The following is an 18,522-nucleotide window of genomic DNA, read 5'->3' on the forward strand; positions in this document are numbered from 1 at the left end:
ATAATATTTTAAAGTTGATTTACAAATATATTTTATGGAACATGATATTTTTTATGAATGTGCCAGTGAAATTCAATTCGTCTAATTTTCTTTGTCAATACGAAACGTGATCTAGCTTGGAACTGCGGTCTTAACATCTAAAAACCGAAAGAACAATTTTCCTATCACTTGGAATTATAATCATATTTTTATAAAAACGTTAGAATATATAATAATTAAGAAATTGGAAAATACATACGAGAACTCGTTTAGACGAATAGTCTAAAAAAATCCGTAGAAATTGTAGACCACAAACATAAAAATAAAAACTAAATAATGTTAAAGAACTATATATAGACAATATATAGAATGAAAATTATAATTAATAATTTTAGAATTAGTGGAAAATATATGAAACCGTAACATAAATTACTCATCGACTTATATTTGTGGTATTTATTAGAATAACCATGTTTTGCAAAGTTATAAATGTAAAAATATTTTAATTGGCAATTTACTTTCAATCCAAATGGTTCTTGTCCGAGCTAAGTAACCAGTAGTGCGCCTCGAGGGGCCTACTGAGAGTTGCTTACAGCGCTACAAGTGGCTGTTGGCAAAATATATCGATGGGACTTCGTTGGTGCTATCTACGGGTGGCGGTGTGTAGAGGGGAAGTGACTTTTTTCGCTGGACGCGCCGTCTATATTTATGGCTGGCAACTAAGCCCGCACCGCATCTACGTTTATAAAATCTTTGCTGCTACTCTATTGATATCGTCTCTCGGCTTGTTATTTATGATCGTATTTCTCTTTTAATTTCGGAAAGGACATTTCAAAGCCTTTAAAACCTTTAAAAGAGCTACCTGAACCTTTAAATATATCTACCTGAGTGCCTGCGGACTAATCGGCTTCGGTTGTAACTTGACATGTAAATGTAGGGACTGGTTTTAAAAACAAAAGTAATAAAAAATTCCATTTTGCGGTCAAAGTATGTAAGATACGAAAAAATGTGAATAGACTAAATCACTTTTGGGTAGGGCGCTTAGTTTTTGTTTCAATAATAAAAAAATAAAAACAACATTAAAAATAAAAAGAATTTAATGTTTAGAAAAACGACATAAGGCTCGAAAAAAATTAAGATATTAAAAGAATATTACTAAGGTTTCCTATATGATTTGTTGCGAGAAATACGAATATGAAATTTTTAAATCGATATTAAATAGTTTTCAACATGTCGATTTTTAATTCTGTGAGCAGTTATAGGGGTGCCTCCACATATGACTCCACCTACTTTTATTGCAGGTAGGCCTTCAATCTTTATATAATTTTCACATAATCTTTTCAATACATGACAATTTATACTTGAAAACCCACTCTTCATATCATTCTCATTTTCAGAGCGCTTTATTCATACTTGTAAAATTTTTATTGCAGCTCTTGTGGCATTTTTCAAACATTTTAAATTTTTATTTATAACGTTAGTTTTAACGAAGAAACCAAAAACTATGCGTCCCATCCGGAAATGATTCATAACAAATTTGTATGTGTTTTCACTCTTTTGGTCAGAGCAACTTTTGTCCATTGTTTCGTTTCTTCAAAAATTGCACTGTTTTTATTTAGAAAGTTTTTTCCGATTCAAACAAAAACTGCGCATCCTATCGAAATATAATCAATGACATATTTGTAGCTCTTTTTTTGATGAACATCTGTCTTGCACATCTTTTGATGGTGCATTCAAAGTAGAATTTTCGATTTTTTAATTATTTTTTGTGCTACCAGTATTGCATTGTCGACGTTTCGAAAAAATTAAAACAGATGTTTCGATAATCTTGTACGGCTTTCAAACAGGAACGTTCTTTTTATCGAAAGAAAGTCACAAGGATAAATCGAGCGAGTTTCCTAGTCCAATATTTTATTCTGTTATTTTTAATTCGGTTTTTTACGAATAAATAAAAAAGTTCGAGTCAGATAAAACAGTGATTAATAACAATCTTGTACATCTTCTTGGGGTGCACAATTGTAGTTTATTAATTTTCTTTTTACTACTCCCTCAATATAAATAATAAGTATTTAATTAAATAGTGCTGTGGAAAAGAATTAAAGCAGTAAGAACATTTTAAAACAACAAGATTATCGTAACAAGCTTTTTAATTTGGTTGAAAATTCAAGTTTTGATCGCACAAAAAATGATGAAAAATAAAAAATTCAATTATGTGGTCAAACTGTGCAAGACAAAAAAAAAAAAGAAAATGAATCAACTAAAGTTGTGCACCCCAAGAAGATGTACAAATTTTTTATTAATCACTGTTTTATCGAAACGGAAAATGAAACAGGTACAATTAAAGCCTCCCGCGATCATGAAAATGTTTAATAACAAAATTGTTTTTGATAGAATGTGCACTTTTTTTAAATCAGGGACAATTCACAAAATACGTGATACATTTTTCAGAAAGTTAAAATACCCTCCCCCCCCCCCCCCCCCCCCCCCCCCCCCCTCGTAATGATTTTTCCGTTGCAATTAGCATAGAGAACGTATCACGTGTTTTGTGAATGGCCCCTTATAAAAAAAAGACAATGAAAATACGTATGTTTCAATATCAATGCATATTATGAATTGTAATAATATACATCCATTCAAATAATACATTTTTTCAAGGTAGCTGAGATTAAAAATTAATATAAAGCAAAGAACAAGTATTAAAGTACATTAATATATAAGTATTGTACATTATGTTGCAAGATCTGAATAAGCAATCACAGATCGAGATATACAGGGTGATCCATAATTTTTCAACGATTTTAAATTTGAATAAAATCTGATAAAGCGACGGAAACGCACTGGACAGATAGTGTGGAGTGTCAACTTTCATCTCATATTATTTAGGGGCCATTCACGCATTGCGTATGTTGTGAACGGCCCCTTGCTTGCAGAAAAAAATTGCATAAAAACACAGCTTATAGCATAATAAATCTTAATTTATTGCACTTCATACAAGTCCCCATTTTCTTATGTAAAAAATTGGTTCGGAAAATATCTTTCGCGAAAAATTGAAAACCGTGATTTTTTCGCTTCACTCTGCTCTTTTTTAACTTTCGATGAGGACATCTTTGTAATAAACTATGTAAAAAATTCGACAAAAATCTTGCAGATGCTATAATAGTTTAAATATAGATACGTTAAATAAAAATTGCAATATATTAATAACAATGAACGGAAAATGCACTTAAACATGACAATGTTATGTTTGGTAATATAGGTAGTAGAGAGCTATATTTTGGCTTAAATTGCTTGGAAAATTTCAACACATACAATCGAATAAAAATTAGGAATTAAAATCTTGAAATCCATTAATTAATAAGAAATAATCCTGCAAGACCGATGAATTGTAGTGTGAGTGTGAGGACACTATGGATAATGCCGCCTATGAAATACCACAGCTAAAGGTCACTTTGGAGGACCGCTCATTCATCACGTTCAGAAAAGAGGAAAAAGATACTTTTATTTCAAATGGCCTAAGCAAGTGGGCGACGTAAGTCGTAAGAAAATAACCAATGAACTTGACGTTTTAAAGTTTTAAGTATGTAAAATTCTGTCCTATTTTAATTCATTTTTAAAGCAAACCCGGAAAATTTCCAGAACAAATGCATACAAATTGATTTATATAGTATGCTTTTTGGACGTTTTTGAAAAAAATTGACAGGCAGATAAAATGCTGCATGAGATGAAAATTGGTCCATGCCTACGCCTTTTAGGAAGAAAGTATCTTCCTGTTTTTCGTGCAGTAGCTATCTCGTTTTCAATTAATAGACCTTTCAGTCACGGTATCCAGCTTTGTCCTCATACCCATACTACCATCCAATTTGTCTTCCTGGATTATTTGTTATTAATTAATAGGTTTCAAGATTGTCATTCCTAATTGCTATTCGATTATATTTGTTGAAATTTTCGAAGCAATCAAGCCAAAATATAAGCTCTCTACTACGTATATTACTAGGGATAGCGTGTTCACGTTTAAATGCATTTTACGTTAATTGTTATTAATATATTGCAATTTTCTGCTCATGTATGTATAGTAAAAATATGAAAGCATCTGCATGATTTTTTTTTCAAATTTTGTACATCGGTCGTTTCAAAGCTGTCTTCATGGAAAGTGAAGAAAGGACAGTGACGCGAAAAAACCACGGTCTTCATCTTTTTGCGAAGGATATTTTACGAACCAATTTTTGCACATAAACAAATGGAGACTTATATGAAGCGCAATAAAGTAAGTTTTATTATGGTATAAGCTGTGTTTTTATGCAATTTTCTTCTTATTAGTTAATTACAAAAATGTGCAACTGTTTTGGAGGGGCCTTCGTATCGTGAACCGGTAGTAGACGAAGGGATTATCCGTAGCTGTTAAAATTCCCTTTTTAGATCGGATTCTACAATCTATATCCCTATCATATAAAATAGAAACAGCAGTATAATGTACCGTTGGTGATACGGTGACTTCAGTTTTGATGCTCTTGTGCTTACAATTCCATTTTTTCACACAAATTTTTTAACACTTACTCCTAAAAACTAATATCCCAACACCTTATTTCTAAGACCGCTCGCTGTTACAGCCTTGCCTTCTTCGCTTCACCTCTCCTCGCATACATGCCCTTCTTTCCACTTCCTCACACTCCTCCAATCAGTGCTCCACTTTTGCATCCCCCGTCCCGCACAATTCACACATGCTCTTCTTTCTAGAAAGTCAGAACCTATTAAAATCTTTAATGTATTCGCATCTCATCCTCGCTATAAGCTCCTGATTTCCTTTCTCTCTTTTCTTATACAGATAGTGTGCTCTCTCCCTTTATATAATCCTCCCATAGTTCCTTCTACACCTTGACTCAATTACTCTGTGTTCCCCTCCGGCCCCTCTCCCTCCCCCTCTCTTTTCGGCCTTTTCATCATCTCCTTTAAGGCCTCATCACTCTGCGCTAGAAGCACTATGTCATCTGCATGCGCGAGTGCCCGTACCCTAACAGCTACGTTTCGTTCTCTGCCTCGACCCCCCTCCCCCACTCTAGGCTTCCTAAATCTATTTATAATCTTCCATACGTCCCCTTATGTCTTAACACTTCTCAAGTCCTCTTTAAGGTGTTTCTCCTTTACTTATCTTTATTCTTACACATCAATCTGAAATTCCTTCTCATTTCTGCACTCCTCCCTTTTTGCAATTCACCTCATCTTCCAAATCCCCCCATATCTCTTTCACCGACTCTACCCCCAAAGCGTACCTTCCCTAACTGTTCCTGATACTTCTCTATCGCCTCTAGTCCACCTCATCCTCTTCCCCAACGACATTTCTTCTCCACCTCGCCTTCAGCCGTTCTCTCCCCTCATCCACAGCCCTAATTCATATTCATGACTACATAGTTTATCACCGATACCCCTATCTTACTTGCATATGTATATTCTCCCTCTTCTTCCCCTGTTATCATACCATTCGCCACCGCCCAGCCTCTATCCCTCATCCAGTCTTTTAGAATCTCCCCCTCCTTATTTATTATCTTATCCTTCGATTTCCTTTCGAAGCTTTCCTCTTCCCTATAAAGGCCTCCTTCCCTCCGAATTCTCTTCTTAAATTCGCCCCCAGTACTAACATCCCTCTCTCTTTCCTAGCAAGTCTTGCATCCTTTCTTTAATCCCTTCCAATCTTCCATTCCATCCTCATTGTACACAGTCACAAACTTACACTTCAATTTATATTTATACATGTCAACTCTTATTTGCACGCCCTCTCCCCCTTTCTCTCTCTCTTCATGAACTTCTTCCTCTAATACATCCCTCACTCTCGTTATAATTCCCCCACTATTCCTCCCGTTCTTTTTCACTCTGACCGCCTCCTTTAGACTCCAGCTCCCTTGGCAACTTTTGCTCTATTCTATCCCATTCCCATTTCTATACTCATCTTTCTTCTTTATCCCTGCTACGTTCCAGTACAGCACCGTTTTCACTACTCCACCTTGCTTTACCCCCACCCTTCCTACTTCCTACAAAACAAATTCCCCTTAACTTACTTCAGCACTTCTTTCTCTTCGTCCCATACCCACATTTTTTTTTACTTTTATTTTCCGACAGCCTACCTTCGCCGCCCACCCTTCACTCCTCTCCTTCGTAGTCCTGTCGTTCAGTATTCTCTGTTCATCCCTTTCCTTCCTCGTAAAATCGTGATCGATGAAAACCTTCTTATCCGTTATCCTATTTATCCTATATCCTAGTTATCCTATATATCCCGCAACTTTTCTTCTCAGCTTTCTAATTCCACAACGCGTTATCCTAACTTTCCCTAACTTGTCTTTCATCCACCCTATACTCTGCAAAAACTCTTTCACACTCTCCCTTGCTTCGCCGATCTTTAGCTTCAATCCTCTTATCACAATATTATTTTTCATGCCTGTCGTCTTTTTTCTATCCATTCTTAACTCCATTGCCTTTATCCTTTCCCTATCCGCTCTTTCCTTCTTTTAATCCCTATGCTCTTCTACTTTCTCCTTTATCATATTCTCTACCCTCTTCCAAATAACTTTCATCTCACCCTCCCCCAGTCACCTACTTCTATTTCCGACCTGTTCTCCACCTTCTCAAGCCTTTTTGCCGCCCTTTGCTTCCACATCCTAATCTCTTCTTCCATCTGCTTTGTTCAAACTTCTTTTTCCTTTCTTACCGACATCAGCTCCCTCTCTGGTCCTTCTCCTTTCTCCCTCAGCTCTTTTGCCTCCTTTTCCCATTTCTCATCACTTACCCTCAGGTCCTTTCTCATATTTTCCATCTGCTCTACAGTACCATTTCCGTCTTCCTTTAATCGCCTAATCTCGTTTATCAATACCCTGAACACCTCCGACTGCCCCTCCATTTTTAGGGGGGTGGTGTATGATCTATTTTTCCTTGTGATTTTTTTAAAAGGATTAAATAATAATAAAAAAATTATGTAAATAATAACAATTAAATAAAAAATAATTAAATTACTAATAAAAATTAAATTAATAAATAATAATTAGATTATTAAATTTGTATTATTTTACATCACTTTATTAATAAATCCGTCTGCTAATTACATCAGTGGTTACATGTATTTACCGTATTTACAATTTTAACCTTAAAATTTGTGCCAACTGGTGAATATTTTTCCCGACTACCGTATGGTCGATTTTGAGTTTTGATTTCATATTTATGCAATCGGACAAGCATGCGTAAAGCCATTTTTTGGAACTAAAAGAATAAGTATTCACTAAAAATTTATTTTGTTGAAGCTATTGTTAATATAAATTCAATTTGTTAATATAATTTATATATAAAATTATTATAAAATGTATATATAGTTAATTTGTTAATATAAAACAATTATTTATAAGAGACCGGAAATTTAATATATCTTTTGATGGGAAAAAGTTTCTTCGCATGCAATTAGTATAATTGCTTGGCCTTCGGTGGGTACGATCCTGTCAACTGACGTCACTACGTGAAATACCTAGTAGTGCGCATCAAAATGCGTATACTTTGACTTGATACTGCCTGCAGTGAAGTCATATTGCTCGCGACCTTGCAAGTCTGTCGCGCAGTGCTGCCGGATACAAGTTTGGTGGGAGGAAAGAACCGTTTCGAGACTCGGGTTCCGGAACCCAGAACCGACGGCTCGGAACCGGTTCCAAGGAATCGATTCTCAGACATCTCAGACGTCCCTAGTCCACTTTCCTAACAGCACTGTCAGTGCTCTCGCTGACTACCTCCCGCTCTTCCGTCGGCAACTGGCACCGCTCCATTTAGCAGTACCTTCTGAATCCTTCAGATGTCTTTCACGACTGTGGCTGCTTACCGTAAAAAATTGTCAATTTGTCCCACTTTATTCCACCCTCACAGTCCCTGCAGATACCTTGTTCTCTCTCCTAACATCCTCCAGCACTACGAGAACCACCTTTGTCCCCCACAAAGGCCTCAACTCCTGACCACAAATTGCCCCGCTCTCTTGCCAACTAACCTCACTTTCGCTATTTAACCAAACCGCACCCCATAACTAAACTAAAAAATTAATTTTTATCTCCAAATTCACCCCTTATAGCCGTACTCACCTCCTATACTTCCACCCTCACACTCTTCTCACCTTCCACAGAACTTTCGTGACATACTCTCACCATCTGTGAGAACTGTCTTAACATGCTCGGAATCTTGTACGGTATATCTGCACTGTACAAATGACTAATTATTGAATTAGAAATACCTCAATCATCATACATCGCACCTTACGATAATTGCTGATAATGTATTAAAATTCCATTTGGATGCATATATCCTGCTAGTATCAAAGTAAACATAGTATATATTTGCAAGCTTTTTGAATTTATAAAATCTTCTGATTGCAAGGGAAGAACATTGCAGCAGAAGTAAAGAAATTCCGTAAAGAAACATCCCTGACGCATATTTTGGCCAGCTTGAATCCGAGCAGCGTAGGTTTTTCGTTCACAGAGGACTTTCAGCTTTCACTTTTTGTCTTATCATGTTCCTCGATATATATACTTATGTAAGGTGAATCACTCCCTCTAAGGCCTCGTGCCAGGGGCACAGATCGGGGTGGAGGGGGCACGAGTAAATTTTCCGAAAGCACCAATTGCTCTCCATAATATGGTACAGATTTCATTCTGTTCCTAAGTGAATCTTGTTCAACAACAAAAATCGTCCGCTCAGAATCGACTTTTATGACACCTTGACCAGGCTTGGCGCAAGATTTATCGTATATGTGTAAGGTTTCAGTTCCTGTGACGTTCATCATGTTCTTTTCTCACCTGCCAAAAAACGCATTAGGATCTCGGACTATACGCGCCAAGCCCCGCAGGGTTGTGATCCGTCTATGTCCAGGGTTAGCACTGTTTTTCCATTATGGCAATTTACAGAAAGGTCATTTTTTTCGAAATGACATTGAATACCCTTCAACTTGACTTTTTTTTTGGAATGAATAAAGGATCTAGCCGGGCAAGCATGGCAAATCGGCCTCCGTTCTTATCAGACTGAAATTCATGTACAGTTTTCATCCTGAGGTAGACAAAAACTACGAAGAATTTCAACCATCAAATTACATTCTTATGGAAGTTATGGATCGGGAAAGGAAAATAAAAAAGTGTTTTTTCTCAAAAAGCGCTTGACCTATTTTTATGAACAAAATATATGATTTGGAGCATGATAAGACAATTTACCAAAAAATTCAAGAGAACATTATGGCCAAAATAAAAAGTAAAAAAATTTTTTGAATTTGTTGAGAATTTTGTTTAAGATAATGTTTTTGATCTACCACAATTATCTTTCCACAAAAAATCTATACAACCCCTAGATTAGAAGCCAAAAACAAGAAGGAGAAGAAGAAAGCTTCAAAGAACCCCGATTTACCATGAAGGAGATTGAGGCTATGTCCGAAAACTCCGGTAATCAGGAGTTCCAGTGTTAACAGTAAAAATTCAGCAGAAAATTTACAGAAAGAAAAAGAGAATATATTTAAGAAATGGCATTTTATCTGTTTCGACAATTGGTTTAATTGTTGCCGAGAGTCGTTTCTCTGTAAAAAAATTGGAGGAAGTTAAATTAAATCAACATTTTCGCAAGAAAATTACCTACAGCGATCTTTCAATGTTATTATAAAAATCTGAAAAAGTCGAAGTTCAATACTGAATTGTAAAAAACACAATTTATATATCGGAAATGAATAATCAAGAAATAGCGTCCATTTAATTAAGAATGAGCATTTTTTGCCTAAAATGGCCTTGAGCGACCTCTAAATATATTATTTTAAATTCTGAAATAAATCAAAAGTTTTTTTCTCAGCAAAAGGAACGATTTGTAGGGGTGCCAAGTTGAATTAAGAAAATTTCAAAAAAGAAACACTAATATATATGTTGGCTGGAAGATGTAAGATGGATAGAGGGGGGAGAGATAGAGAGATACAGCTCTGGTTGCACAGGGTAGGTAAAAGCCAAAAAATGACTTCTAAAGAACAAAAATAAGGAAATAGTGTTGCTCAATAGTGTCACAAATAGTCTATAACAGGGGTTCCCAAACTTTTTTGCAGTTTTCAGGGAGGACAGGGCCGCAACCCTACCATTTTTTTTCCTCTACTAGAACCCAAGGGGGAAACTTGACTATCGGGCATGCGGGAGATTGCATGCTTCACGCGAGAGAATTAGAACCGGTTGAGAAATATGAAAATATGTTAAAATGTTAATAAATTTAATTTTAATTATTTGAATCATTTTTCCAATCTAGTTTTAAGCAAATGAAAACAAATTTGATGAAAATCGGTTAATATTTTCAATGCCAGTTGACAGTACTTGTAATTTTGCATGTACTTAACGACATGCTTAATTGCTCGAAATATTAACCTATTTTCATCAACTTTTTTTTCATTTTCTTAAAATTACATCAGGAAAATGATTCAGATAATTAGAATTAAATTGAGCCATGTTTCTACGATTTTAGTTATTGAAATAGTCTTAAATTTAATTACAATGTAAGGTCCTCATAGCTGGGGGAGGGGGCTGCTGAGTGGCTGGGCTCGGGCAGGCTTCCCCCTCGGAGGTTGCCCGGCCCGGGGTGGCATCCCCCTGCCAGCGGCAGTCTCATTGGCCAGCAGCACTAGTTTGGGAATTGCTGGTCTATAAGGTATAGTATATAAGGTTTGTTTGTAAAAAAATGTAATTGTTCTGTAAAGACTCTCAGATGCGAAAAAGAGAAGTATTACAAACAAATAAAGAATTATATGTATTTACCATTTTTTAGCGGGTTTTAATGTTTATAAATTTTTTATGCTAAAAGATTGCCTGAAAATTTATCCAGAATTGAATCATCTTCAATCATTCTTCCTTACTCAAAACTTATCCTAAATTTAATTATGATAATATCTAAACTTGAGTCGCTTTCATAAAATTCGACTCATGGCTCACGTGCTGAGCGATTCAGATTTTTTTTACTTAATTCTCAGTTGAGTCAAATCGGGTTATAGTCGGTCTAATTAGACCATTCCCGTCACTGCATCTCACCCTCTCTTACTGTTTTATTTTTCTTCATTTTTTAAATTTGGTAAATTAAACAAGTTATCAATTACAGCCATGATCACATAGAAATTATGGTGAATGGTTCGGGAGAATTATTATTTTTCCGCCACCGAGAAGGTCCTTGGATGCCGACATTAAAACTTCTACATAAATGTAAGTCACCTTTACTTTAAAGTAAAGAAATCCACAAATTTAACTTGAAATTTTTAATAATAACTATGGTGATGTTTTCTTTTTAGATCCCTTTTTTCTGCCAAAACAACAAGTTGATAAAGGAGCAATTCGTTTCGTCCTCAGTGGAGCAAATATAATGTGCCCTGGACTAACATCAAAAGGAGCACAAATGACTCCTGTTCCTAAAGGAACTGTTGTTGTATCCTTTAGAATTATGTTTTTTATTGTAGATAAGCACTATTTTCTGGAAAAATAAAAATGTATATAAATTATTTATCCAGGAAATACAAATTCCGTCGTATAATCAATCCTTAATATAAAATCTATAAACGATATTGTCGATTTCGATTGTCATAATACTCGATTTCATTGCTATATGCGTGTGAGACGAGGCGTCAGTGGGTTAGACAGCAATGGAAAATATTGAAAAAATTTTCAGGATTGCTCCTTCTTTGTTAGCTACACGCGTGCGACAGTGGCATCCGTAAGTCACTGTGAGTTAGACAGTAATGGAACGTTACACGTCTTTTCTTGAAGTTAATGATCCCAATGGAGTTGCCTTGATCTGCGCTTGCTTGGATTTGAGTGATGTTCATTGGCTACGGTGCGCGTCTGTACTTGATTTTCAAATACGTACGTGAACTAGAGCCAATGAGCGCCGCACAGTTCAAGCATGCGCAAGTATTTTTGGATCACTGTTGGGAATAATGATCCAATCGAAATTCAAAGTTGTTATTTATAATCGAATTCTTATTTCAATATAAGCCTCTCTGTTTGATATTTATCATCGTATTTTTATTTCCATTTCGGAAAGGATATATTAATGCCTTCAAAGCATTTAAACGAGCTATCTGGACCATTAAATATATCTACCTGAGTGCCTGCGGAAAATTTCTCAGAGCTTCTCAGAGCCTTGAGAATCTTTAGCATATACTCTGAGATTTCTATCGGTAGGGTTAGTATATTTTTAATTACAAGTTAATTTTTGAGCTATTATTTGTTATTAATATAAACATTAAAATTAAGTAATAATCCTATGAAGAATGGCATTTGTTCTAAGTTTTGTTATTAAAAACCATTGCTGGTGTAAAATGCGATAACAACTTTTTGAGATTTTGAGGTTAGGAATTAATTTGAGAATACAAGAGCGAACTGCTGGTCGCAGAATTAGATAATTTTCGCCAATTTAATGTAAATCATCCGTTTATCTACAAAAATCTATAAAACACTATTTTTTGTTATGAAAATTTACGAAAATGTGCTACAAAAACTTTACGAAAGTTAAGCTTTTACTCATTTTTCTTAATACGAAAAAATACTCCGTGTTTGAAATACATTGAAAATTAGTGAAATTTGTCATACAAATTTCACAAGAATTGCATTTCAATTTATAAAATTTTTGGTGAAAAAACAGAAACTATTTTAATGAGGATTAAAATAAAAAATAGCTTTTTATGTTTTCATCCTACTTCTTTTTGATAAATTTTTTAACTGCGAGCAGTTCGCTCTTGAATTGCAAAATGTAATATTAACCTTAAAATCTCAATAAGTTGCTACCGCATTTTATATCAGCAATTAAATTTTATAACAAGTTCCATGCTTCACAGGAATAATACCTAAGGTTAATGTTTATATTGAATAAAAATAGTAACTAAAACATTAACTTATAACTAAAAATACACCAATGTTACACTAACTTTACTCAATATCAGAAAAGTACCATTAAACTCCTTGCACTTCACCTTCACCACAAAACAGCTCTATAAAATATATAGGCTTCCAATGTTTTATGTGCTTTTAAACAATATATGGTTTAAGAAATGTGGGATTGAATGAATTATGTTCAGGTTTATGGATGTATCGGGTCTTCATATCTGCCGACAATTTTGGCAAATACTCAATTTTTATTTTATAAAAACACAATTTTGAAAACCTCCAACAACAGATGCATACTATAGGGATGTACGGGAAGCCAATGGTCGGCGAGAAATTAGTAATTGACCAACTAAATAGGAACTTACAACAAAATAGTTGCATTCTCAATTAACAAGATGAATTTTCAAGGGAGAAGTTTTATATTTCTAAAAAAAAAACACAAATTTTCAACAAAATACGGGAATTTTCAAACAAATAATTCCATTTTTAATTAAAAAAGACCAAGTTTCAATAAAAAATATCAAATTTTAAACAAAAATAGAATAATTCAGTTTTTAGTATATAAAAGTTAATATTCAATAAAAAACGATGTAATTTTCTACAGGTTATTAATAATTTTAATTGAAACAGATGAACTTGACACCAAATAGTAAAAGTTTTAACAAAAAAGATTAATTTTCAATCACAAAGATTAATTTTCTATTAAAAAAATCTTTTTTAACAAATAATATAATTTTCAACTAAATTAATTTTCCATGCAAGAACAATATTATAAAAAGTATTTAAAATAAAATAGAATTTACTTAAAATCAGGCAGGTTCTACACATTATATAGCAGAATCTTTCAGCGATTAACCTTTTTTTATAGTAAATTATGCAAGACGTTTCTTTCCGATCTAAGAGAAAAAAATAGAATTTGGGCATCTATGTTAAAAATAATAAAAATCAGATTCATTTTTTACCCATAAAATTAATTCTCTACGAAAAAACTATTAGTTTTCAACCATCAATGATATAATTAACATTTTCCTTAAAAACATTAATTTTTAACAAAAAAATCATGAAAATAGTTGAATCCTCAATAAACAAGATAAGATTTTAACAAAGAAAATTAATTTTCTACCAAAAAGACGAATTTTCAATTAAAAAAATTAATGCTCAATTATAACAATAATTTTTCATCCTAAAATTGTAAATTAAAATATTTAATAAAATAGCTGAATCCTCAATCAAAAAGATCAAATTTCAAACAAATAGTGGAGTTTTGAACTAAAAAAGATAAATTTTTAATTAAAAATATAAATATATAGAACCAGAAATAGCATTATTTCTTTTTCGTTAAAAGAATTAATATTTAACAACAAACATTTAAATTTTCAACAAATTAGTTGAAATTTATCAAAATAGATAAATTTGATAATATATAGTTGAACGTTCAAACAAACGGATCAATTTTCAACCAAGAAAATTAATTTTATATAAAAAAGACGATGTTTGAAACAAATAATTGAATTTTCAACACAAAAATATCAATTTTTAATTCGAAATTTTAATTTTTCACTGAAAATGGGATTGTTAATGTTTCAGTTAAGGAATTTAATTTTTAACAAAAAAAAAAAGGAATGTGCAACTTAATAGTTTTGTTCTTAATCACAAAGATAAACTTCAAACCAAGAAGACTAATTTCCTACCAAAAACCTAAATTGAATCGAAATATGTGCTTTTCAAACAAATGGTTGATTTTTTAACTAAAAAAGATCAATTTATACTTTCAAATATCAATTCTCTAGCATAAATGGTCTAATCCAATTTTATCTTACATAAATTAATTTTTAACTAACTATGAAGAAATTAAAAAAAAAATTGAAACCTCAATGAAAAAGATGAATTTTCAACTACGAAGATTAATTTCCTACTTGAAAAAGACGGTTTAAAAAAAATTTAATTTTTAACAAAAAAAGATCCATTTTTTAAATATTATTTTTGTATAAAAAATGGTATAATGAAATTTTCTCTTAAATAAATTAATTTTTCGCAGAGAAAGGATTTTTTTACAAAATAATAGAATCCTCGAAAAAATGATGAAATTTCAATTAGGAAATTTATTTTTCTACCAAGAATGACGAATTTTCAACAAAATTATGAATTTCCAAATATTGTATGAAAGCAGATGAATTTGTTTCCAAATAGTTCAATTTTTAACGAAAAAAGATCGATTTTAATCCAAAAGGAATAATTTTCTACGAAAACAGAAAAATAAAAAAATTGAATTATTAAGTAAAAAACGTCAATTTTCAATTTAAAATATCAATTTTCAACAAAAAAAGTAGAATCAAAATTTCTTTTAAAGAAATTGATTTTTGACAATCTGAAAAGGATTTTGTTTTTAATAACTGAATCCTTAATGAAAAATATAAATTTCAACAAAGAATATTATTTTTATACAAAAATTACGAATTTTCTACAAAATCTAGAAAGTTTCAAGCAAATATATGATTTTGATCTAAAAAATATCATTTTTCAACCAAAAGTAATATGAGTAGATTTTACCATCATAGAAGTTAATTTAAAAAAAAATAATTTGAAGAAAGTAATTGAATTTTCAATCAAAAAGGTTAGTTTTAAACCGAAACAGATGAAGCTTCAATTATGAACTTAATATTCAACGAAAAAATGGGATTGTTCAGTTTTTAGTTAACAAAATAATTTTCTATTTAAAGAAGTGTAATTAAAAGAAAATATCTGAGTTCTCTACCAAAACACATTGTAATTAAAAATATCAATAAATTTTTAAACAAAAATGGAAAGTTAAATTTTCACTTAAATAAATTAATTTTGAAAAAATAAGAATTGCCCGAAAAATGGTTGAATCCTCAATCAGCAAGATGATTTTTCAAACAAGAAGATTAATTTTCTACTAAAAAAGACGAATTTCGAACAAAATCCATAAATTTTTAAATAATTAGTTAGATTTTTAACGAAAAAAGATCACACTTTAATTAAAAAATTTAATTTTCTACGAAAAATGTCATAGTTGAATTTTCTGTTAGAAAAATTAATTGTCAAAAAAAAAAAACATTGTTATAAAAATTATTTTAAAGGAGATCGAGTCCATTTAACATTAGGTAGGTTCTGCACTTCGAGTCGCTGAATCGATCATGAAGGGAATTATGTTGTTTTCAGATTAAATTTTGAGAGAACTTTTTTTTCGTTGTAAAATAAATTCAATGTTTAAAAGATAATTTTTTAACCAATAAGATTAATGTTTTACAAAAAACATGAATTTTCAACCAACTACTTGATTTTTAAACCCTAAGGGAATAGTTTTTTGAAAATTTTTGTTGAACATCTTCAACAATTTAGTTGAATTTTTTTTCAGTCTTGACCGAAAATTGTTTCTTGGCTAAAAACTCATCTCCTTGGATAGAAACTTGAGTTTCTTATTAAACATGAACACAATAATAATGTATCCCTTTTGGTTAAAATATCTACAACTGTAATTTGGTAGTTGTGAATTATCTTTTGTTTAAACTCCTTTGCTGAGGACTCAATTATTTTGTTTAAAATTTGCCTTTTTTGTTTGCATTTGACTACTTGGCTAAATGTTAAACTAATTGAGTAAAAATGAATATTTTTGTGCCAAAGATTCCATCATTTTAGTTGAAAATTTATCTCTGGTTAAAAATTTTAAAATTTTCTTGAAATGCAGTTTTTGGTTCAATGCAGCTGTTTTTGTTTTAAAATAATAATATTTTTTAGTTTTTGGCTGAAAATTCATCTACTTATTTAAAAGTTTAACTATTTTGTTAAAATGTTAGGTGTTTGGATAAAAATGTAACTATTTGGTTGAAAATTCGTTAATTTTTTTAAACTTAAAATTAAACCTTTTCATTTTCAGTGTAAACGGTTTTGTTAAAAATTTGGGTTTTTAATGAAAGATTTGCATTTACAACCGAATAGGTTAACTTTTAACGAAATATTTAAATTTCCAACTCACAAATAAAAATTTGAAACTGAATGGGCAAATTTCCAATCAAAAAAGATTAATCTTTAACAAAAAAGAGTTGCATTAAAAAAAAAAAGAATTCTCAATGAAAACGTAGTGGTGAACATCTTAAAAAAAATGTCAACAAACTATATTAACCTGCAAATATTTTTCTGTAAAACAGTTATAACACCTTTCCCCTCCATATACCTCAATAAACCATATTTTTCACAACACCTTTACCCCACCTGATAAGTTTTCAAGTATTTATTGGTTTAAAGTGTTATTTTTAATAGATAATTCTATTAATTTCAATGTAATTTGAAATATAATAATTATTAGTTGAATTTTAAAGAAACATTTTAAGGGGGAGACTTGACCGAGATTTTCAAGGGAGAGTTTACCACGTGGCAACAAGCTAATTATGTGTGTTTTTCTACCTATAAGAAAACTGAATATTATAGTGCGCGTGCAAAAATTTTGCTAAATTGATTGATAAAAATTTTGGCTTAAAAATGCAAAGTTCATTATTTAAAGAATATGATTATCATCATCGTGAGTTACAAAATTGTGATAAATTCTATTCATCAATATTAGGTGTAAATTAATTTTCAATAAAAAAAGCTCATTTGGAATAAAATAGTTTAATTTAATATTCTACGAAAAATATATCATTTGTTAAAATCCTATTATAAAAGATTAATTACAGTTTCAGGTGCAGCACTCATCCCTTGGTGCCTTCTATTAGTTTATACTAATATTTTGTAACATTAATTAAATATGTATAACATAGAAAAGATAGGCTTTTGGTTTATTCTTTTTTATAAAAAGATAAATAGGCGCGCGCAAGACTGTTAGTTTTTATCTAAATATCTGACATGTAGTTCTGTTATCTGCCTTAACTATATAAACAGGCAGTAATGGCTGAAGGAAAACAACATGCTCTTGCCGTTGGAGTTGCTACGTTATCAACAGAAGATATGTAAGCAAATTACTAAGCAACATTTTTATCACATATTTGGTGTAAGTAAATTGGAAACTTCGTGCATAATATCTAAACATTCATCCCTGTAAGAAGACTTGAATAGAAACGAATACTACATTTCAAATTGCACCAAAAAATCGATATAAAGTAACTCTGTAATTCTTCCAGCAATTCTAATTTTGAATTTATTATTGAATTGAAACACCGCATCGTAGAACGGGATATACATTTTTTTCGAGGAGTAGGAAGGCTCTTGGCAGTGTTTCAAAATATTTTTAATTTTTGTTAACACACACTCGTATAGGAAATTTAATGGTGCATCTTTTTTTCTAATTGGCCAAAGTTGTTACTCTCTTCATTTTTTAAATAACCAGAAACGAAATTATTTTCGCACAGAATAATATGCAGTCTTAATTTAAGGGTTTTCTATAGCCCACTGAATTGCGCCCTAAATGCGTTTAAATGCGCCATAGATAAAAAATGTTGCGCCACAAAACTGTATGAGTTATATTACGTGTTGCGGGGGCTTGTGCCACAATATCCCCCTCATTTGAAAAATCAAAGTTTCAATAACATGACCTTGAAGATCTTGAAATGCACTTATATGCGCCATAAAGAAATTATTTTGCGCTACATTGATAATCGAGTTATCAGCGAACAAAATAGAGGGGGGGGGG

The 18,522-nt window shown here is 31.9% G+C and overlaps 1 protein-coding gene across 1 annotated transcript in view; it reads left to right on the plus strand.

Annotated features, from left to right (window-relative positions):
• LOC117170161 (malignant T-cell-amplified sequence 1 homolog) overlaps window positions 1-18,522 on the plus strand; it is a 23,821-nt gene that overhangs the window by 2,833 nt on the left and 2,466 nt on the right. The window contains exons 3-5 of the mRNA XM_033356724.1: window positions 11,098-11,198; window positions 11,285-11,418; window positions 17,775-17,842. Coding sequence (XP_033212615.1) covers window positions 11,098-11,198; window positions 11,285-11,418; window positions 17,775-17,842 — 303 coding nt within the window. The remainder of the gene's footprint in view (window positions 1-11,097; window positions 11,199-11,284; window positions 11,419-17,774; window positions 17,843-18,522) is intronic.

This window comes from Belonocnema kinseyi, chromosome 3 (assembly GCF_010883055.1).
Source record: "Belonocnema kinseyi isolate 2016_QV_RU_SX_M_011 chromosome 3, B_treatae_v1, whole genome shotgun sequence".
In the NCBI taxonomy this organism is placed as follows: Eukaryota; Metazoa; Arthropoda; class Insecta; order Hymenoptera; family Cynipidae; genus Belonocnema; species Belonocnema kinseyi.